This window comes from Nuphar pumila, chromosome 5 (assembly GCF_984573655.1).
Source record: "Nuphar pumila chromosome 5, dmNupPumi1.hap1.1, whole genome shotgun sequence".
Taxonomy (NCBI): Eukaryota; Viridiplantae; Streptophyta; class Magnoliopsida; order Nymphaeales; family Nymphaeaceae; genus Nuphar; species Nuphar pumila.
In genome coordinates this window covers 138262271-138285881 of record NC_143253.1, presented here as the reverse complement: position 1 = coordinate 138285881, position 23611 = coordinate 138262271, and the positions used below count along the sequence as shown (strand labels likewise).

Genomic DNA, 23611 nt, shown 5'->3' with positions numbered 1-23611 from the left:
GAATTTAGAAATAATTTTGATGCACGGGTGAATGTGGTGCACGATAATCCATATACGGATTTGATATTTGATGCCGCAGGAACAGAATTGGGTTCTGCTATGAGTTCTAGTGATGTAAGAACTGCCTTAGATGAAGAATCACCAAACGATGCAGCTAGTAGATTTTATGATTTACTTAGAGATGCTGATGAGCCACTTTGGAACGGTTGTGAGAGTCACACTATCTTGTCTGCAGTTCTTCAACTAATGAATTTGAAGTCCGAGTATAATTTGAGTCAATCATGTTTTGACCGTTTATGCATGATTGTGAAGAGTATGTTGCCCAAAGATGAGAAATTGCCACAAAATTTCTATCGTGCGAAAGTTATGGTCAACGCTCTAGGTATGGGTTACAAAAAGATTGATGATTGTCCAAATCACTGCATATTGTATTTCAAGGATCAGGAAAACGACATATCATGCCCGTCATGTGGGCATCCTCGGTTCAAGCCAAAGACAAGAGGCAATGGTAGCACGAGATCAAAAGAAGTTTCATACAAGTTGCTCCGCTACTTTCCTATCACTCCTAGATTGCAGCGATTGTATATGTCTTCAAGAACAGCTAAACACATGAGATGACATGCAAATAAAATTCAACACGATGAAAACAAGATCACGCATCCTGTTGATGCTGAAGCTTGGAAGCACTTTGATCGTACTCATCAGAACTTCGCAATGGAAGTGCGAAATGTTAGACTCGGTCTATGTACAGATGGATTTAATCCATTTGGGGGTAGATCAACTCCATACTCATGCTGGCCAGTATTTGTAACTCCATACAACCTTCCACCAAGCTTGTGTATGAAACGTCCAAATCTTTTCTTGTCTCTATTGATCCCTGGTCCGACCTCACCTGGCCAAAATCTTGATGTATATCTAAGGCCATTGATTGATGAACTAAAAGTATTGTGGGATGACGGTGTTACCACATATGATGCCCACAAAAAACAAAATTTCAACATGAAGGTCGCTGTTCTATGGACAATCAGTGGCTTCCCTGCATATGGTATGTTATCTGGTTGGAGCACACATGGGAGGTTGGCTTGTCCGTACTGCATGAAGGATTCCAAAGCTTTTAGATTGAGGCATGGAAGGAAGCCTTGCTGGTTTGAGTGCCATCGTCGATTTCTACCCAGCGATCATCCGTTCCGACGTCAAAAGAATGCATTTAAAGCAGGCACAACTGAAATGGAAGGTTCATCCTCAAGATTGTCCGGCATAGAGATTCTAAGAAGATTGTGATACTTTCCAGATGTATTAACAGATGCCCGCAGTCCTACACCCTTCCGTGGATTTGGGAAGGATCACAATTGGACGAAAAAATTTATTTTTTGGGAACTACCGTATTGGCCGACCCTATTGATATGACATAATTTGGATGTGATGCATGTAGAGAAAAATGTGTTTGATAATGTGTTCAATACAATAATGAATATTAAAGGAAAAACGAAGGATAATCCGAAGGCCCGAATGGATTTAAAATTAATATGTAAAGGACTAGAATTGGAACTCAAAGAGTATAATGGCAAAGTACTGAAACCAAAGGTGAAGTACGTGCTCGGACCTCATCAAATAAGACATGTATGTCAATGGTTGAAACAACTGAGATTTCCAGATGGATATGTCTCTAACATTGCTCGGGCTGTGAAGATTGACGATGGGCAGTTATATGGGTTGAAGAGCCATGATTGTCATATCTTTATGCAACGATTGATACCCCTAGCATTCCATGATATGTTAGACAAACCTATATGGGGGGTATTGTCTGAGTTGAGCGGATTTTTCAGAACATTGTGCGCATCGGAGGTCGTTGTATCAGATGTAAAGAATCTCGAGGACTCTGTTATCACCACTGTTTGTCTGTTAGAAAAGATATTTCCGCCAGCATTTTTCGATGTTATGAAACATTTGATCATACATCTGCCATATGAACTAAGGGTTGGTGGCCCTGTGCAATATCGATGGATGTACCCATTTGAAAGGTATATGTTTTTTTATATTTGTCTCTTTAATGGCAGATATTTAAAATTTGAAATGTATATTCTTGTTAGATGCATGTTCGACCTAAAAAAAAAAGGTTCGTAATAAAGCAAGAGTAGAAGGCTCTATTTATGAGGCGTACACTTTAGAAGAGATTTCAAATTTCTCATCTATGTACTTCGAACCTCATATTCCAACACGTTACACATGCCCGCCCCGTAACGATGATGGAGAACAAGTAACTGTAGCTGACAAGCTGTCGATATTTCAACCACTTGGGCATGCATTTGGTAGTTGCCTATCAAGGCTATTGACAGATCGAGAGCAAGATGCAGCAGACATCTATATTCTTTTTAATTGCTCAGCGATCGACCCATACATCGAGTAAGTATATGTATATGCAACTCAATTATAAATCCTTTTATGTTCTATATGTGGATACATGGCTCGGTAATATAAGTATTTGTGGTTTGCAGACGATTTGATCTGGAGTTGCAAAGCGAAGTTTCACATCTCACTGATGCAGAAGTACAAAAAGAACGTGAAACTAAGTTTGTGGAGTGGTTGAAACAGTTGGTAAAAAAGCTAACATAAATTTTGTACTTATAAACAACACTAAGTTACTTAATTGATCGTGATCACAATCATTGTTTATGTCTGTGCGTAGGTTCGCTATGGTGATGTTAAAGATCAAGGAATATGTGATTTAGAAAATGGTCCGACCAAAGTTGTGCAATGCTACAACGGGTATATCGTAAATGGTTATCGATTCCATACAAAAGACTACGATATAAACAAATCAACGATAAATAGTGGCGTGTGTGTCAAGGGTAGCAGCTACGGTGAAAATGAACATGATTACTACGGTGTTATAGAGGAAATAATAGAGTTGACTTACTTAGGCATGAATAACAGGGTTACGATATTCAAGTGTCATTGGTTTGATCCAACTGCAACAAGACTCGACAAAGCTTCAAGCATTGTGGGGGTGAATCATAAATCCAGGTTTGGAACATATGAACCATTCATATTAGCCTCGCAAGCTCAACAAGTTTATTATACTTCATATCTGAGTATAAAAAAGTCAGATAGAAATGAATGGTGGGCAGTTTGCAAGGTGACTCAGCATCCCCTAGATCGGTTCCACTTTTTTTTTTAATTGATGCCCTAGATGAACGACATCTAGAGTTTGCAAAATGAATGGCTGAAAGATGGTATTTTGGATGTTCTACATAGCATGGATGAACGACATCAGGGTGATCTCTGACGGTTTGCTCTGACCCGATATGCACTCTCAGCCCTTTTACCTATTCTCACATGGACTACTACATGCTACTTTGAGGCAAAAGCAAAACTCAGTTTCTTACAACCAAAGAGCTAGTAAACTTTAATTTTTCAGAACCCAAATGGAGACACCCAACATTCGGAAACTTAATGAGAAGCTCACATCTTGGAAATTAAAGCTTGTTTCTCTTGATAAATCAAGTTATTTCGATATTTTAAATATAGTTTTTATCTTAAAAAGAACTATACTTCCTTTTTAGAAATTGAGCTCTAAAAAAATTTATATGTTATTGAAGGTGTCGAATATACAAGGGAACATTTCTCATTCGATCCACATCAAGTACTTGTTACAAAGTTATCAACGAATAAATCAAGCTCCCTTTCTTTCACTGCATATTTTGACAGTAAAATGCATCACCATTCATATGCCAAAGGTGATAATCAAATTATGATTAAAGGGAGTTGTCCTGGTAAAAGAATACCTCCAAGAGTCTACTCAAATGATAATCCAAAGGGTATCCAGTTTTCTACCATTCTTGATTTGCAGATTGGTGGTGACAATGGAGTGATACAAATCATTGATGGTAAAAAATTGAAAGTTCACGGATCAGATTGGGCTGTCTTGCTTTTATCAGCATCATCATCATTTGATGGACCTTTTGTCAAGCCTTCTGACTCTACAAAGGATCCAACTGCATCATGTGTGACTACAATTGATACTGCTAGAAAGATTCCCTATTCAGAACTTTATGAAGGCCACTTGGAAGATTACCAGAGACTCTTTCATCGTGTTTCGCTTCAGCTTTCTAAAAGTGCCAAGGCATGCAAAGATGATGCAATACATATATCTACTCATGTCGTTCATCAGACTTCTGAAATGAATGGCGATGCATTTGCTAATAAAATGAGCAATTTTTTGTCAAAGTCTAATTCTACAGCAGCACGAAGAAGTGACACTGTTGTATTATCTACTGCTGACAGAGATGAATCACATATAAATTTTTTTTCTTTGCCTGCCTTAGAGCACATATGAGCATGCTATATTCACATATTTAATTTTTTGACTGCCTTAGCACACATACGAGCATGATCGAATCACATATATAGTTTTTTGCCTGCCTTAAAGCACATCTGAGCATGGTAGAATCACATATAGAGTTTTTCTAGATGCCTTAGAACACATATGAACATGCTATAATCACATATTCAATTTTTTGACTGCCTTAGCACACATATGAGCATGATAGAATCACATATATATATATATATATATATATATATATATATATATATATATATATATATATATATATAAAACTTTTTGTCTGCCTTAGAGCACATATGAGCATGATAGAATCACATATAGAGTTTTTTTATTGCCTTAGATCACACATGAGCACATGATAAAATCACATATAGTGTGTAATTTATTTCATTATATTTTGTTTATCAATACTGACTGTTCTTTTCTTGTGTAGGCTGCTAGCGATAATCAACGTAGTGGAGATGAAGGGACAGATAAAGACAATGAACAAGAAGACGCACAAAATCTTGGCGATGATTAGAGGACTGTGCTGAAGAAGTTCTATTTTTTTTATGTTTTCTAATTGTAATTGTTGAATTGTAAATAATTAAACTTCTTAATTTTAAGGTGGAACGATTAATTGTTGTAGATTCTTGTTATATGAAATTTTTTGTGTGGTTTGTTTTTTATTTACAGGAAATATAAATTGTACAGGAAATAGAAATTGCTCAGTATTTAATTTTCAAATAATTTTTTTAAAATTTTTTTTCGTGTTTGCGACGGATTAGCGACGGAACCATCCGTCGCTATTCATATTAATCTAGCAACGGCATAGCGACGGAAGTAAATCCGTCGCCAAGCCGTGGTCGTCGTTTAGTACCGGCGGATTGGCGACGGAATATAGCGCTCGTTATTCCGTCGCAATTAGCGACGGACTTGGCGATGGAATAATTCTGTCGCCAGTTAGCGTCGAAATATTCGCGACGTAAGCATATTGTCGCCTCGTTGTCGCTAATCCGTCGCTAACCATGTTAGCGACGGATTAGCGACGGAATGTGGTCATCGCTAATCTACTGCTTTGTTGTAGTGATGGTTGATGTTCTTGAAACCATATTTCTGGTTATTAGTTTTGTGTGAGGAGTTTGAATTTAATTGTTTATTTTTTGAAATAGATTCAATTTTCTAGTGTGCCATAGTTTTGAAACTTGAGATCAACATATACTGTTAAATCCTTGGCCCTAAGGGAATAGGTAGGAATCTCTCATCGAGTCCTGGACTTAACATCCATTTAGACATCATACGATATAGAATTTTGGCATCTGTAGTTACAACAAATCTGTTCCAATACACACACTTGAGGCTATTATTTGTTTAATGGGTGTAAGGAATGAAAAGTTAATGTTTAATACAAAATGTGTGCTGAATTTTCTTTAATAGTTAATAAACATGTCACAAGGCCTACATATAGATCATCTACGTGCTTCTCATTTCTGTACAAGATCAAGTCGTGAACTGTCTAATGATATTTTATGCAGGTTGGAAATCTTTCTGTACAAGATCAAGTCATCTACGTGTTTTTACCTGGCTTGACGGTCTTGAAAATTGCTATGAGGCATTCGTCACTGCCATGTTAAAGCTACCAATTCCCTCGTACAAGGAAATTGTGCTTCTGTTATAGAGTCATGAGACTCTGAAAAACTTACATAGCACCGAAGTCAATGATGGTAAGAATCAAAATATGGATCAAAATATGGCATTTGTTGCTTGACGCAAAGGGGAAAACTCCAATAGGCGTGGAGGATATAAAAATCAATTTAGCTCAAAAGGAAGAGGTTTTACCCAACACGGGCAGCATTCAAAATACGTCTAGTAATGCTCAAGACGACCAGCAGAAGCTTCACTCTCAAACAACCAAATTAGGTGGACATCAACAAAATGAGAAAAAAGGGGTTGTTTGCCAAATCTTTTTCAAGTCAAATCACACGGCCTTGAAATGTTACCATCATTTTAACCAACTGTAACAAGCCAATGACAATCTCTGATAATCAGGACCATGGCTGGTTCCCAAACACAGGAGCAAGCTCTCACATCATGACTAATCCAGGTAAGCTCCAAAACCTTATTGATTATAATGGGTCGGAAAAAATAATGGTTGGTAATGGAAACAAACTTGAAATAATGCATGTTGAATCTACCACTCTTGATGTTGGAGATTACAAACTTCATCTTAAAAAATGTGTTAGTCATTCCCTAGATAAAGAATGACTTATTATTGGTTAGTCAATTAACTTTTGAATTTTTTGCTATTGATTTTGTGATAAAGAGCATGGAGAACCAAATGGTGGTAGCATGCGTAGATGCGAGGATCTTTATGTCCTCGAACCAAAGAATAAAGAAGTTTTTTTCTCGAATCGGCAACGCATTGTGTCTAATGATATATGGCACCAGAGGTTGGGACACCCTCGAATGGAAGTCATTGATTTCTTAAAAAAACAATTTTTTTAGTAGATCAGCCAAGCAAAATAAGGGTATATGTCCCAGTTATGCGATAGCCAAGGCATGTATGTCGCCTACCATTTTCTTTATCTGATTCTTGATGTAGTGACCTTTTTTATTTAGTTCATTGTGATTTGTAGGGTCCTCCACCCGAACCTTCGGCGCAAGGGTTTAGATATTATGCTATTTTAGTTGATGATTATTCTTGATTTATTTGGTTCTGTCCTCTTCGCTACAAATCTGATTTTATGAGTTGTTTTCTCAATTTTCATAAGCTTGTAAAAAATCAGTTTGATAAAAATATTAAGGTTTTCCAATCAGATGGATGAGGCAAGTTCATTAACCATGATTTTTAACAATATTTGAGGGACAATGGGATACATCATAGTATATCATGTCCTCGAACTCTAGAACAAAATGGATGCATCAAAAGAAAGCACTGTATCATTACAGAACTTGGGTTGTCTATGATTTATCAAGCCAATATTCCAAAAAAATGCTGGGTTGAGTCTTTATGCACGGCCGTATGGCTTATAAATAGATTGCCAGGCATGGTGCTTAGCATGAAATCTCTTTATGAAATAATTTTTGGAAAAAAAACTGAATACTCCTACTTACGAGTTTTTGGGAGTCGATGTTTTCCATATCTTTGAGATTATGCTAAAAGCAAATTCGAACCAAAATCATTACCGTGTGTGTTCCTCGGTTATAGCAAAAATGATAAAAGATATAGATGTTTGCATACTGAAAGTGGTCGAGTTTATATTTGTCATCATGTTATTTTTGATGAATGCTTTTTTCTCTTTAAAAAACAACAAAATAATGCTAATTCCTTCAAAGAAAGTGCTATTTTTTTCAGAATGGTTAATAGGGGAAGATCACATACATGAAAATAACAACCAGCCTATGATTGTCGAACCAGCCAGTGATTGTAGAAACTTGTCTACAACCAATGACAACATTTTTGTCAATGAAGAAAATCTTGATGAAACTCGACAGCAAGTTGATCAACAAAAACAAGTTGATAGTGAACCTGCAAACAGTCCAATAGGCCAATTTGTTAACAATTTCATATTGAAAAATGAGCTTTCTAGTATAGAACAACATGCACCCATGGATAACATTTATGGGGAATCTTCAATCAGACATAACATGATGACACGATCCAAACATGAGATTGTGAAATTCAATCCCAAGTATTTCCTGGCCCAACTTGATATTCCTCTTAAACAAAAAAATGTCAAAACTGCCCTCAATCATCCTGGGTGGTGGCAAGCTATACAGGAAGAAATGGATGCCCTATATCAAACTAAAACTTGGGAGCTCATCCCTTGAACTCCTGACATGAACATTGTCGAGTGCAAATGGGTGTTCAAAACAAAATTGAAGGGTGATGAGAGCCTCGAGAGGTTGAAGGCTCAATTAGTTGCTAAGGGTTATACCCAACTCCCTAGAGTAGATTTTATAGAAACTTTTTCACCCATCATAAAATCAACAACTATTCGTATAATCTTGTCCATCGTTCTTGCCCATAGTTGGAGCATACCACAATTAGACATAAAGAATGCCTTTTTGCATGGTGTCTTCGATGAACAAGTTCTCATGGTGTAACCATATGGATTTAAAGATTTAATAGGCCAAACCATGTTTGCAAATTAAAAAGAGCAATTATTGGCTCAAGCAGTCTTAACGAAAATGGTTTGATTGATTCACTATTTGTTTTCTATCTATGGGATTCTAATGTAGTGTGGTAGATTCATCTCTTTTGTCTACCAAGATGTTCATGGTTGCATCCTCCTCTTTCTGTAAGTTGATGATATTATCATTATGGGTAGCAATCTCGAGTTCCTAAACGATATCGTCAAGCAGCTCAACCATGAATTTGCCATAAAAGATCTTGGCACTATTCATCACTTCTTGGGAATCCAAGTCAACACATGTCTAAAGGATTGTTCTTGAATCAAACTAGGTATGCTCATGAAATTTTGGAACGGGCCCAAATGATTGAATGTAAACCCATTCCCACTCCTATGGTTAACTGGACTCAGGCACCTGATGTTGACCCACCAATTGAAGATGTTCAACTCTATCAAAGCATTATAGGCAGCCTCCAATACCTTACAATCACAAGGCCAAACCTCTCTTATAGTGTTAACTTTGTATGTCAACACATGCATGCTCCTGCCCAATACCATTTCCAGCTAGTAAAACGGATCTTGAGGTACATAAAGGGAACTATAGACTATGAGATAAGGTTTATTTCTCTAAATCTGATGGTATTATATGGGTTTTCAGACATTGAATGGGCTTCGTGCCCAGACACTAGGTGACATACTTCTAGATATTATGCTTATTTAGGTGAAAATTGTTTTTCTTGGAGCATAAAGAAGCAACCTACAGATTCCAGGTCAAGTTGCCAAGCTAAATATTGATCTCTTGCTGCTATTGCTGCAGAAATCACATGGATCTCCATTATTATTTAAGATATTGGTTTATTTTTTGATCAACCTGCCACCATTTTCTGCGACAACATATCAACTTTTCACATGACTATAAATTTGGTCGTCAATAGTCATACCAAGCACATAGCTATCGACTACCATTTTGTAGGAGAGATGGTTGCTCAAAAGCAACTCATCACTAAGTACATTCCATCTCACTCACAAATAGCCGATATATTCACCAAATCGCTCAAACGCTCTGCTTTTAAAGGCATCAGACCCAAACTTGGACTTTGGTCAAAACCATAGTCCAGTTTGAAGGGGAGTATTGAGTCATACAGATCAGTTGCCTCTGATCAGGATCATGACAAAGACGTTGATAGAGATAAAGGAAAAAACATAGGGATAAAAATCAACAAAGATGAAAGAATAGAAAAAGAAGGAAATAATTGACAACAATAACAAAAAAGAAAGAAGCAATAAGAAGGAAACAAATCATGAGATAAAAATAAAAAATAAGGAAAGACGTGATTATACTCATCAACCAATACAAGAATGGCAATATATAGGGCAGCAAGCAGCTCAACAGTGAAAGTCAGGTCATCAAAGGCAGGTTGTCAGGAATACACAGGTCTGCAGTCAGCTCAGCAATTATCATTTATAGAAATGTTTAACCAATCAGCATAGAGACAAGAATGATCTTGAAATATGAGAGAAAAAGGAAATTGAAATGAATGATATTGAAATATCAGAGAAAAAGGAAACCGATAATATCAGATATGCTAGAGAACAAGAAAGTGATAAGGATCATCTCATTTTCAGGAAAGGAAAATACGAGTCTTGGTGAATTAAAATCTCTTGTTCATTCCATAGTTTGTTTCTTTTTCTTTTGGTGCCTTTCATAAGAGCTATGGTATATATTTGGCTTTAGCTCATCAATAAAAATTATCATAGTGTGAGCTTTCTCGTGGACGTAGGTTCAAGTGAACTGAACCACGTATATCCCTCTCTTGCTTCTTCTGTCTTTGATTTTCTTTAGATAGGAGATTACCTGAGCTAGAAGACGAAAGCTTAATATCCAATAAATATGAAAGGCTAGAATGGAGTCGATAAGGATGACTCAAGCTGATCTCGAGATAAGTTTGTCATTCCAACACTCTAACGTCTGTTTAAAATTTAAGACCAAGGGGTCACATAACTGCTTTCTTAAAGCCCCCAACAAATAGTGGAAGGCCCATATATTTAAGCAGTGCTCGAGTTCAACCCAAATAGCAAGAAATAGCCAGAACACAATCACATGCAAGATGAAAATGGATGAATAATGACTTTTGTTTGCTGATTAGAAGATCAAACATACTTTCAAACTCATGTAAGATATCAATGAAATGAAACATTGAGTTATGATTATTGTGGATGAAAAATAAATCATCATCTACAAAAAAAAAAAAGAATGGCCGCAACTAAAATGTTTTACTAAATTAGGAATTATAATCCTTTCTTCCTCCTCAAATTAACAATAATTTCCTGGTAAACTGTTTCATAAGTAACAAGAACAAGTTGTTGGCGAAAAAGCATGGAGAACAAAAACTTACCAAAAGTAGTCATCCTCGGTCCAGTTGAAGCTTGCATTGATGTGGGTGGTCGGCATTCTCCTCAGCCTATTGATGCCCACGATGAGCCCAGGCCATCAGGTCGAAAGGTGAGTAGGACCCTTAAACCCAATGTGAGAGAGAGCACCTTTGGTTGCACTCATCAAGCAACCATGCCTCTCTTTATATAGGGGAGAATGAGTACATCTATGACATTCATACATGTGAACCCTTCACATGCCAATTTTGAATGTGAACTATTCACATTCATGTAACCCCCTTCTACTCTTCTTCCTTGTCTTTTTGTGTGCCTTGTGTCAAGCTAGATTACCTCTGGTTGGACCCAATCCAAAATGTCCAACATTCTCCCACTTGACCCATTGACACGAAAAGCATACAATTGAGGCTCTTTAACATTATCTTGATTTATTTTTTATGTAGGTTTACATGCTATCATGTATCACAAGAATGAATCATATAAGTCATGGCGATAAATACCTCTATACGAAATGTCATATTTTTATGCACTATAATATTATTTATTTTCAGTGTTTTAGCATGTTAAGATTACCTTTATAAATGGGTTAGTCTCTAACCTATTCTATTGATCTTTTTTTTTAATATTGTTATTCTACTATTCTCTCTATACCCAAATGAGAGATACTTTATTAAGAATCAACAATGCTCAAAGATAGAGAATCAATTTAGTTTCATAAATGTGATCACATATATCCATAATGTATTAGAATCAAATAGATACATCCCCATTACATGTTGAAAATATAATCTCGGTGCTAGCCCTTTAGTAAGGGGATATGTAGTCATTTTCTTTGTATCGATTGTATCAATATATACTAAATGATTATCAATCTTTTTTTTTTAACAACAAAGTACTCTAACTTCATATGTCGACACAAGGTTGATCTCTTGTTATTATTCAAGAAGGATACAACAACTTTATTATCACAAAAGATCATCAGTGGTCGCTCAATAGATTTCACAATTCTAAGACCCATAATGGAGTTTCTTATCCAAATAGTCTGAGATGAAGTCTCGTATAGAGCAATAAATTCTGCCTTCATGGTATAAGCTGCAGTTGTAGACTGCTTTTCACTTTTCTATAAGACAACACCACCTGCTAGTAGGAAGATGTATCCAGTAGTAGACTTTCTACTATCGAGACATCCTCCTAAATCCACATTAGAGTATCCAATGACCTCTAGGTGATCAACCTTTATATAGGTTAATATATAGTCATTCGTTATTTGCAAATAGTGCATGACATTTTTCGTTGCCTTCCAATGCACAATATCAGGATTAGACTGATATCTACCAAGCATTCTTGCAACAAATCTGATATTTGGTCATGTGCAAGTCTGCATGTATTGTAAACTCCCAATCGTCGAAATATACAAGAAGTTATCGTCTGAGCCTTTATATTAGCATCCTGAAGACAATTCTTTAAGTTCAATTTATCCCCTTTCACTATATGTGCCAATCCAAAAAAAAAAATCTCCATCTCATATCTTTTAAAAACCTTAATGATATAAGATTTCTGAAAGAGGCCAATGACACCCTTAGTTCTATCAGGATGGATCTCAATTTTAAAGACATATGCATCCTCACCCATGTCCTTCATATTAAAATGAGAGGAAAGAAAATCATTTGTTTCATGTATTATACTTAAATCATTAGTTGCAAGAAGAATATCATTAACATACAAAACCAGAATTATGAACTTACTTTCACTAGTCTTAAGGTATATGCACTGATCAACAATGTTTTCAGTGAATTCAAAGTTCAAAATTACCTGATTGAACTTTTTATACTATTGACGGGAGGCTTGTTTAAGTCCAAAGATTGATTTCTTTAATTTATAAACTAAATTAGTTGAGTCATTTATACTAAAACCAAGAGGTTGTTGCATATATACCTCTTATTCCAGATCCCCATTCTGGAAAGTCATTTTCATATCCGTTTGATGTAGCTTGAAATCAAAATGAGTTACAAGTGTCATGATTATTCTCAATGATTCCTTAGTTGAGACAGGAGAAAAAGTCTCATTATAATCAATACCCTTCATCTGTGTAAATCCCTTTGTAATGAGCCTAGCCTTGTACCTCTTCACTTACCTTTTGGAGCCTGTTTTGGTCTTAAAGACCCACATACAACCAACTGACCTTACTTCATCAGGTCAATGTGCAAGATCCCACACTTGATTCTTTGCCATAGAGTCAAACTCTTCTTTCATAACATTAATCGAAAGTGTCAATCTTTCACTTTCAATGGCTTGTGTAAAGGTTAAGGGATCATCATCAATGTCTATGAAATCACTAGGCTCTTATAAATACACCACATAGTTTGGATGGATAGCAGGTTTTTTGATTCTCATAGACCTCTATACAGGTTATAGGTGGTTCAAAATGAACATTTGCATCCTGTTGTTGTATATCCTCATCAACAACTTGTTCTACTTGGGGTTGATGTTCATTGACCAAATTTTTCCTAACATCATTTAAAGGAACAACGATAAAAAAATTGGGTATTTTTTCTTTGCAGGTATTGATACTGAATCCTGTAATTTCTCAAATTTAAAACTTTGAGATGCATCTATCCCAACAGAACTATTTTCAAGAAATTTTGTTTTATCTGTTTCCACTATCTGTGGTGTATGAGATGAACAATAAAACCTAAAGCCCTTTATCTTTTTAGATAATAAAAAAAAAAGCCACTAATCGTTCAAGGATCAAAGGCTTTTATATGTGGGTTATATAATTTAGTTTTAGCTAAAGATCCCCATATGCGTATATATGACAAGGAAGGTTTTCTACCAGTCCATAGCTTATAAATAGTCTTTTGGACAACCTTCGTAGGAATCTTGTTTAATATATACACTGTTGTCCTAAGAGTTTCCCCCCACAAGGTCAAGGGAAGGTTTGAGTGATTTAACATCGCTCAAATTATTTCCTTAAGTATATAGTTTCTTATTTAAGCTACATCATTCTGGTAAGCACTATCAGGCATGGTGTATTGATGTATAATACCTTCTTCTTTTAGAAATTACACTAATGTCCCTTCCTTTTGTCCTATATCAGTTAAACGACCATGATATTCGCCAGCTCTGTCAGACCTAACCATTTTTATAACTTCACCAGTTTGTTTCTATACTTCATTCTTGAAGTCCTTAAAAACCCGAAAGGCTTCAGGTTTTTCAAATAACAAGTTGAGATACTGTAAACACCCCAATTTTTTCTCATTCATTTTCGGACACCCCCTTTCAACAAATGTCAATCTCCTTAGGTCAGCCTACCCCTAGGTCCATTCTAGTTTAGGTATCATTTCGCACCCCCTTTTGTTAGTAAAATTACCATTTTACCCCTAGGTAACCCTAGATCCTTGTAAGTTAGACCCAGTCAAGCTCATTTTAAGTTTAGAATAGTTAGAATGTATGTCATTTCTAGCTCCTCTGAGCTCATGATGAGTAAATCTAATTCATTTCTGATCATTTCGTCTGAAATTAGTTCATTTCCTAAAAAATAAGCTCATCTCTAGCTCAAATTCCAGTCAATTGTTCTTGAGTCAGTCAATTCCAGTCAATCTTGTTCCCCTGTGTCTAACTTGAGCTCACCAAAAGTTCAAGTGGTCCAGTTTCAGTTCAAATTCATTTTCCACATTGTTAGAGTTCACTTCAGTCTATTTTAGCCCATTTCAGCTCATTTCAGATAAAATTGAGCTAACCCTAGCTAGAATTTAGCTTGCCTGAGCTCTGAATTTAGTTCACCTTAGTTCAGTCGAGTGTAGTTTTAGCTCAAACCCAGTACACTCTCATTACTCATTTCACTCCAGTGTAAATTTCTTACCATTTCTCTGAGAATTATGTCATTTCTCGATTATCCAATCTAGGAGTTTAGTTGAGTCAGTGTCTTTTTTAGTTCACCTGAATTTAGAAACCCTAGAACCCAGTTCAATTCAGTTTAAACCAGTTCGAACCTCACTATCCAAGTGTCACTCTTTGCCCTGCGGGGGCAAAATCATTTCTTGATCATTTTCATTTAGAATATTAATTATATCAATTTTTCAAGCTGGGAAAGTTCCTAATCTGGGCTCGGATCAATCCATTTATCTGATATTTTATCTATATCCGAGATCCAATTCATATTTCAATTTGGATCGGATCCAATACTGAATATGATATCTGATATCCATTCTCTATTTTGGATTCAGATCTTTTACTCAATTCGCTCTATTAATTATATCCAGAGTCTAATTTATTCTCTGAACTTAGATTATCTCATTAGATATTCAGGATCCAATCATTTATCATCTCGGATCCGTTCTTCGATCCAAAATCCATTTTCACCTTATTTCTGACTCAGGATCCACTTTCTAAGTCTGTCTCTGATCCGGGAGCCATTTCATCTATTTTATCATGATCCAAGATTCATTTTCCAATTCCATCCAGGATCTTTCATCATTGGATTAGACTCATGGTCCAAGATCCAGATCCATTCATCATTTTAAAATTTTGGATTCAGATCCAAATTCAAATTTTCTTCTAATTTCAAAACCTGAGACTCAAAATTGATTTTTATCCAAACCCAGTGCTTTACATTTGATATTTTTAAAAGTTTTTTTTTTCAGAAATACACCTTTTTTAATGTGTCAGATCTAGACCCGGATCAGATTTCTGATGTAGATTTTTATCAAATTTGAGTTTTAAAATGGATCCGAGATCCAATTCACTCCAGAAAGGACCCACCTAGGTGACGTCACCTATGGATTTAGTTCTCTATTTTGTCTTTCTTTGATATTTCAGAGTTTTAGTTGGTTTAGGACTGTTTTGTTTTTATCTTTTACTTTTATTTTTACTTATTTTTAATTTTTTTTTAAATCTTTTAATATCTTTAAAAACCAAATGTGGAACCCACTTAGGGGGCGCCACATTTGAGAAAATTTTTAATCCATTTAGGTCTTTTAGTTAGTTTAAGACTTCAATTTTTAACCTTTGATTTTATCCTTTATTTTTAACATTTTTAACCTTTGATTTAAAACTTGTTTTTAAAACCAAATGTGGGGCCCACATAGGTGGCACCACATTTGAGGGTTTTCTAAATTCATTTAGGTGTTTTCATTAGGGTTTTAATTAGGTTCAAGTTAGAAAAGTTAAAACATTAATTTGATTAGGACTCTTTATAGGAAAACCGCCCCCCCCCCCATGGATTTCCCTAATTAGTAGATAATTAACCTAAGTAGGATCCCTATCTCTAGCCAAGAAAAAACATTATAAATAGACCACATGGGTTGGATGTCCAGCCCATTCTCTCAACTCTCTCCCTCTCTCCTTTGCAACCCCTTAGCCTCTTCTCCAACCCAAGGTAAAACCCTTTCCTTCTTCTCTCTATTTTTGTTGTTATTTATTTTATTTCTTTATGGTGCCGCCCCTTGTTATTTCTTTTCTTTAATCCATTTTTTTGTATTAGATCATCCATGAATCGATTCAACCACAGGTAAATCATTATTTTAAGGCTCTCTTTTTATATTTTTTATGCTTGAATATCGATCTTAGTTCAGCCACACAAAAGAACGGGATCCGATCTCTTATAGATCGAATCGATCTTTCTGATGGCTACATTAAAGTAAAATCCCATGCAGTTTTATTTTCTGTATTTTCCTTTATTTTTCATGCATATTAGGTTTAATTTTATATTATTTCATCCATAAAAAAATTGAAAAATATTTCATACATGTCTTTCTTTTTCGTTTAAGCATGCTAGATCATGTTCTTGAATAGTGTTTCACAACCCTGCGCAAATCTTGATTCTAGCCATGAGTTAACAACGTTATTTTATGTATATTTTTCATCGTTTTGATCTAAATTTTTTATGAAGGTTAGATACATATGTTTTCATGAATCTATGAATTTTTTATGATTTTTGGACATCAAATGACCCATCTATAAATTCGAGAACCAAAACCTATTTTTTGCACCGTTAAAATGCTTTGCAGAATCAGGTGCTACTTGCCGAAGTCATATCTCCCTCACCAAAGATCATATTTCAGATCCGTAAATTGCGACATTTTCGTATGTGTGTCTAGTTTATTTTGTGAATTTTTTAGGATTTTCTATGGTCATTTACTATTTTATTTTCATCCGACATCAGAACTTATTCTTCTTGAACCGACAAACACAGTTCAGATCTGGGTTCATCTTGCCGGAGTGATATCTCCCTAACCAGAGATCGTATTGATGATTAATAAAAAGTGACTGATTTGTCTGTGTGTCTAGTTTATGTGGTGTGATTTTTATAATTTTCACCATCGTTTACTATTTTCTTGAAACCCAAGACCGGAATCAGCTTTTCTTGAATCATCAGGCATGGTTCAGGTCTTGGACCTTCTTGCCAGAGTGATTTGTTCTTCACCGGCGATTGTATTTCTGATCTGTAAAAAATGATGCCTCCGTTTACCTGTTTAGTTTTTTTTGTATGATTTTTATGATTTTTTCAGGTTGTTTGTCATTTTATTTTAACCCGAAACCGAGGTCTATTTTCTTGAATCGTTAAACGTTGGCCAGAATCAAGTGCATCTTGCCAGAATCATATCTCCCTAACTGAAGACGATTTTTCTGATCTGTAAAAAGGAGACTATCGGTCGTCATATCTAGTTTATTCTTATCAAATTTTATAAATTTTCATCGTTGTTTGATATTTTGTTTGGATCTGACACCATGATAGGTACGGAATAACATGTTATATAACATATTTTCTTCTTTTTTATTTAATATTTATTATTTTAATAATCATAAAAATTCATTTTTTAATTGCATATTGTTTTTAGGATTGTTAATAGTGTTCATGTCGATTTTTATGATTTTTAGAAGTCATTTAATGTGTTAGTTAGTTGTTTCATAAAAATTAGATGCCCGCAGAGTCCTGATTCAACTGAAATATGGGCAAATTTAATTTTTTTTTTGTTTCTTATATTATTTCCATAATTTTAGACTTTGATCATGTTCTTAATCATGCCAGGGTTCTCTCCACCCGATTTGGCATCATTTTGAATCCATCTGGTCTTCAGATTAAGTGTATTTCAAAGATCTTTTCTGAAAAAACCCTATTTTTAACCTTATTTTGCAAATAATATCAATTTTCAAGAGTATTTTGGTTAATTTTTCCTCAATTCTGAATTTTTAATTTGTTTACTTTTATTATTTATTTAGTCATGCATCATTCATTATGTTATTTAAAGATTTTATTTTATGAATGCATGAGAAAAAGGCTTATATCCGGATAAATCCCTCAATTTTCATATATTGTTGAATAAATTCTGAAAAAGCTGACATATTTCTACTAACAAGTTCGCTAATTTTGCAAGAAAGCACAAGATTGTATTTTTCTTTATTTGTTTTTTTTCCTTTCTTTAAATTTATTTTCAATTATTCAATATAAATTATAATAAAAAACCAAAAATAGTGGAAATTTTCTTTTTTGCAGAGATTAGGGTTGCATTTGCATATAGTTTAATTCTAATATTAACTGCTATGGTTGATTATTCATGCATATTTCAAATTCACAATGGTCAACACGAATGACACGTGCACCTTCTTCTAAGAAGTTAATAAACTCAGTGGAGTTCATATTTGTGGCTATAGTCAGAATACGAATGATACTCAGATTTATCATCTTCTTTTAAGTTACAAACGGCCTACACTCTTAGGCATCTTTATAAATCATTGCATATTTTCAACGATTTTCCATATTTTAAAACCTTCATATTAGGATTTAATAGGATGTATTTAATATATATTCATGTTCATAGTCAGGAATATGTGGCGAATTCATCTTATTTAAATTCTATAAGACACAGAAATCCTTTTGCAAATGATTTTCTCAAATTCTTCAGAAAATATTTTTCACAAACTGCATCCATGCATCATCTAGGTTTAGATTGCATCATGAATGAGTTCATAGGGCCACACACCCATCTATTTTGATTCATTTCAGAAAAATCAATTTTCTCAAAGTTATCTTTCAAAAAGTGTTTTCCAACAAAGCATGCATCATGTTTTCAATCAATATTTTCCAAATCATATCATAGCACATATATTATTCTTTGTGCATTCTAGGACTTAGAATAATTTCTTAGACAATTAAGCAAGCAAGGCACAATATTCGATCCTTGGTTCAATTACCCCTGATTATAGCGCCAGGAACGGTTGAACCTTGTACCGACAAGCGAGTCCCATCCTCTCAAAGTTTTCTGAAATTTTTTAAAACGGAGATGAGTTATTTTCAAAATGTCAATTTGACTTGCGAAAGTAAAATTTTGCATGATAATAGATACATATACCGTGAGTAATCGTTTATAAAGGTGACAAAATATTTTTTGCCCGTGTAACATGGAAAAAATGGTTCGCAAACATCTGTATGCACAATCTTTAACTTTTAATTGCTGCATTTAACATTTTTCTTATATATGTTGGATTGCTTAGCCTTTATGCAATCAACACATGGTCCTGTATTCGTGAAACCAAGGGATCCAAAAGTCCATTCTTTCACAAGTCTTTGGACTTTCTTTTTTGAGTTGTGTCCTAACTTTTGATGGCAAAGCAAATATGACTTATTATCCTTTAGACCATGTTTATTATCAATCATTGTATTCTCAACAAAGTGAGATTCACATATTTGAAATTTGGTTTTCAAACGATACGAACCATCACTCACATATGCAAAACCAACAAGAATAAAAATTTTAACAATAATAAGCTTGGAGTTTTCAAACTTAAAAGCAAACCCGGACTTATCAAGTTTTAAAATAAAATTTAGGTTTCGACTATAGGATATAACATAAAAAGTATCAACCAAATCCAAAATAAATCTAGACTCTAACACAACTCTGCAGGTCCCAACGTTCTTGACATACAAACACATCTTATTTCTTGAGAAGATGTTGCTTTCATGCTCCATTGGTTATCTTTTTTTCAGAAATGCCTGCAAAGAGTTGACAATGTGCACCGTGACACCAGAATCAATCCATCAACTATGCAATAAAACATGAATTAAATTACACTCATGAGAAACAAATGACTTGTTACCTATATTCTCTAGTCATTTCTTATGCTTCAGGCAGTCCACCTTCTTATGTCCCTTCTTCTTGCAAAAGAAACACTTTATAGAAGAACCTCCTACCTAAGATTTAGCTTTCTCCTGAGAGTTGAAACTCTCCTTGGAGGTTTTCTTCTTGTTCTTCTTCTTGAAAGAACTTTTCTTTGCCCACGCCGTATACTTTTTCTGATGAGAATCCATATATGCACTTGACACCTTCTCACCCTTCAATCTTTCTTCTTCTTCAACACACTTGGTAAAGAGGTCATTGAAGAACTACTCATCATTATGTTTGTTATAAGAGATCTTGAAGGATCCATATTCAACATGCAATGAGGTCAAAATCAGATGGACTAGAAAAAAGTCTGAAATAACAGACTTCATGTCATTCAACTGAGATGCAATATTTCTCATTTTTAATATGTATTGTCAAATGTGACTATCACTTGAATATTTTATAGACACTAACTTGGATATCAGGGTACTTGCCTTAACCTTATTATAACTAACAAACTGAGCCTTAATGGCTCCAAAGAATTCTTTCACTGTGTTGCATTGAGGGATGACCTCTCGAATATTCTTAGCCACTCTTGATTGTAAAAGCAATAAGCTAAGTCTATTCAAGTGCTCTCACTTCTCAGAGGTAGCATTCTGTTTGGCTGTACTCTACTCTGTAAGAGTAAAATGTTCATCAATTTTAAAAGCCAAATCTAGATCCATGTAACTTAAAGTGAATAACACTATTTCTTTTCAATCCAAAAAATTGGATCCATCTAAGATGAGAATATTATTAGAACTGCCAATGATCAAAGAACCTGGTATTGGAAGAATAAAAGAAAAAAACCATATAAATATGCAAATGAGACATGTTGAAAAGGTAAAAATTGAGACCCTTTATTATTCACATTTTCTGAGACAAGCATAACAGGGTCATTATCGTTTCACTTTGGTAGAAACAACAATACTCAAAGTTGTTTCATCTCCTTAATTCTCAAGAAATTAACTTCGATTGGTAAAACTAGCAAATCATGTAAACAAAGGCTGGAGATTAGACTTCCCATGTGGGAGTCCATCTCCAACACACTTTCCTTTTCTCTTCAAATTCCAATCTTTGACTTTTTTTCAAACATTTTCCTTTTTTCCATTTTTTGATACTCTTTGTTTTTGTTTATTCTTGTCTTTTGGCAAGTGTAAACTCTTCCAGAATCCTATCATTTAGCAACTTTTTAAAATTCGAAATTAATTATAATTTAATAATAAATTAATAAATTATTAATAATTAAATATCCAGAAGCTTTCAGAGGATACGTTATCCCTTTGGGTGTCTTTTTAACTTTAAAATTGTTTTAATTTAACATGTATAATAAATTTACAGCTTCATTTTAGTTGGATCTGGATTCAGATCCATGATCCAAATCTATATCCAAAATCTATTTGGATTTTAAGTTGGATCAGATTCTAATTAATACGGGTCTTGGACTGAGTCCAGATCCATATTAATTTGGATCATATGGATCGGATCTAGTCCAATCCAAATTCGGACCCGGCCCGTCGAGGCAGACTTTAAAAAAAAAAAAGATTTTCGGGCTAACCGTAGCTCGAATTTGAAAAAGTAAAATATCATTGGACTCAAAATTTTGAGGCGCATCCAATGATATATACTTCAAATTTTGCTTAAATTTAAAGGTCAAAAATAAAACTCTTTATCACCTTTCGATTGACTCATTTCGGTCTTGTCAACGAGACCTAGGCCACGTCCAGACTCAATTATCACCTCCTAACATCGAGGGTTCTTACTATATTTCTACAACACTTAGCTAAATTCCAGAGGTCTCTAAATTTAACTAAGTATAAAATCACGTGATATTACAATCACTGTGGCACCGGTACAAGGCCTACACACACACACACATCGTACCCTTACGGTAGATGTATAAATCCAACACTCAACGTACCATCACAACACCGACATAAAGCCAAACCACTTTGTATCCTTACAGTACTAACATAGAGCCAAGTCATATACAGGTCAACACCCTTCTAAATCCAAGCTATTCATTTTCAAGCACCAATCAATCCAAATTACGGATTGCCATGCTAGCAATATCAATCACTGAATTAGCTTCACACATTCAATATACATGCCATTCAACATGTTCATGTGCAAATAGTGCTCTCATGCACAAATCCAATCTTCTTGGACCACGACAGCTTAAATCCGTGCATTCCTGGTAAGTTTGCAATTATGTTATTATTTGTTAATATTTTTTTATGTTTTTGTTAATTGTGACATTCTTAATGTTTTTATCATTTTTTTATTATTTTATTTGAATGCAGCTGATTGGTGGAGTTCATTTGTGTACGAAAATCCTGAATTGATGAATTTTGCAAATCGAATTCTAAGTTTGACGTGCAGTGCATCGGGCTGTGAGAGAAATTGAAGTACTTTCTCATTGGTTTGTGACTTTGTATTTTATTTTTGAAATATATTTTTATAAGTGTAATTATCTTATAATTGATTATCAATGATTTGAAATTATAGGTGCATACAAAATGGAGGAATAGACTTGAACAAGAGAAGATGAATGCATTGGTTTTTGTTATGTACAATATGAAATTAAGAGAGAGAAATATGAGGAGGAGTGCTACCAAAGACCCTATATGTCTAGATCATATAGATTCAGACGATGAGTGGATTGTGAAGAAGAAAGATCCAGTGTATCCAAACTTCAACATAAATGCCATTGAGCATATGCCTATTGAAAAAGTCACTTCACCTCATGATTCACAAAGTGGTTCTAGGCAAGACAGGTCTTCAAGAGATCGAGGTAAAGCTATATTTCTTTTACCTTGCTATAAATATAAATATATTTTTAATTACATAAAATAAATATTTAATATATGATTTTTTATTGAAGAAAAAAGAAAAGCAAAAGAAGTGACCGATGATGTGGAGGAAGAAAGTGCAAGTGATGAGAGTCAGAGAATGAGGATGAAGGAGAACTTATTTATATGGATTCCTCAGATGATGACATTGAAGACTTAAATATTGATGATGACGAGACACGAGAAGAGCCTAGGCCCTAATTCATATCCTAGGGCTATGGCCATTTATATATTTTTTGGGGTCTTTCATTTGTAATTGTGAATGTTAACACTCTCATTTTAAAAAGTTTTGGACAAATATATTAACATTTGATTGTTAATGCTAACATGCATTTTTTAATTATGACATCATGTTGTTAATGCTAATATGCATTTCGTTGCTAATGTTAATTTTTTATTGAATGAATGCTTATATTTTATTTTTTAGATACTTACGTAGATCAAGTCATTGCATTAATGGTACTTTTACATGTTAATCTTATATTTTTTAAGTATTTATTTGAGATTTTTTATTTCTTGTTGGTTGTTGCTTCATCAATAAAAGATTTTTTATTTATTTATAATTTTAGATATTTTTTATAGTTTTTTTAAGTTAAAAAAAAAATAAGGCTTAAGCTTTACGCCTCGCCTCAGATTTTGGTGGAGCACCTCGCTACGCCTTAATGCTTTTCACAACATTGCTTCGTATAGTTCTAACCTGAGTATGACAGTAGGTTGGGCAGCTCCTCTGGATCGGATCCTGGGGCGACTTCTCTGGATCTGATCCAA

General features: G+C 34.5%; 1 protein-coding gene across 1 annotated transcript in view; it reads left to right on the top strand.

The window, feature by feature from the left end:
- The first annotated feature begins 3712 nt into the window (after positions 1-3712).
- Positions 3713-23611, top strand: part of LOC149838985 (S-adenosyl-L-methionine-dependent tRNA 4-demethylwyosine synthase-like) — a 39459-nt gene continuing 19560 nt past the window's right edge. Inside the window, exons 1-2 of the mRNA XM_090008354.1 lie at positions 3713-4123; positions 8570-8628. Of these exons, the coding sequence (XP_089864480.1) occupies positions 3713-4123; positions 8570-8628 (470 nt within the window). The remainder of the gene's footprint in view (positions 4124-8569; positions 8629-23611) is intronic.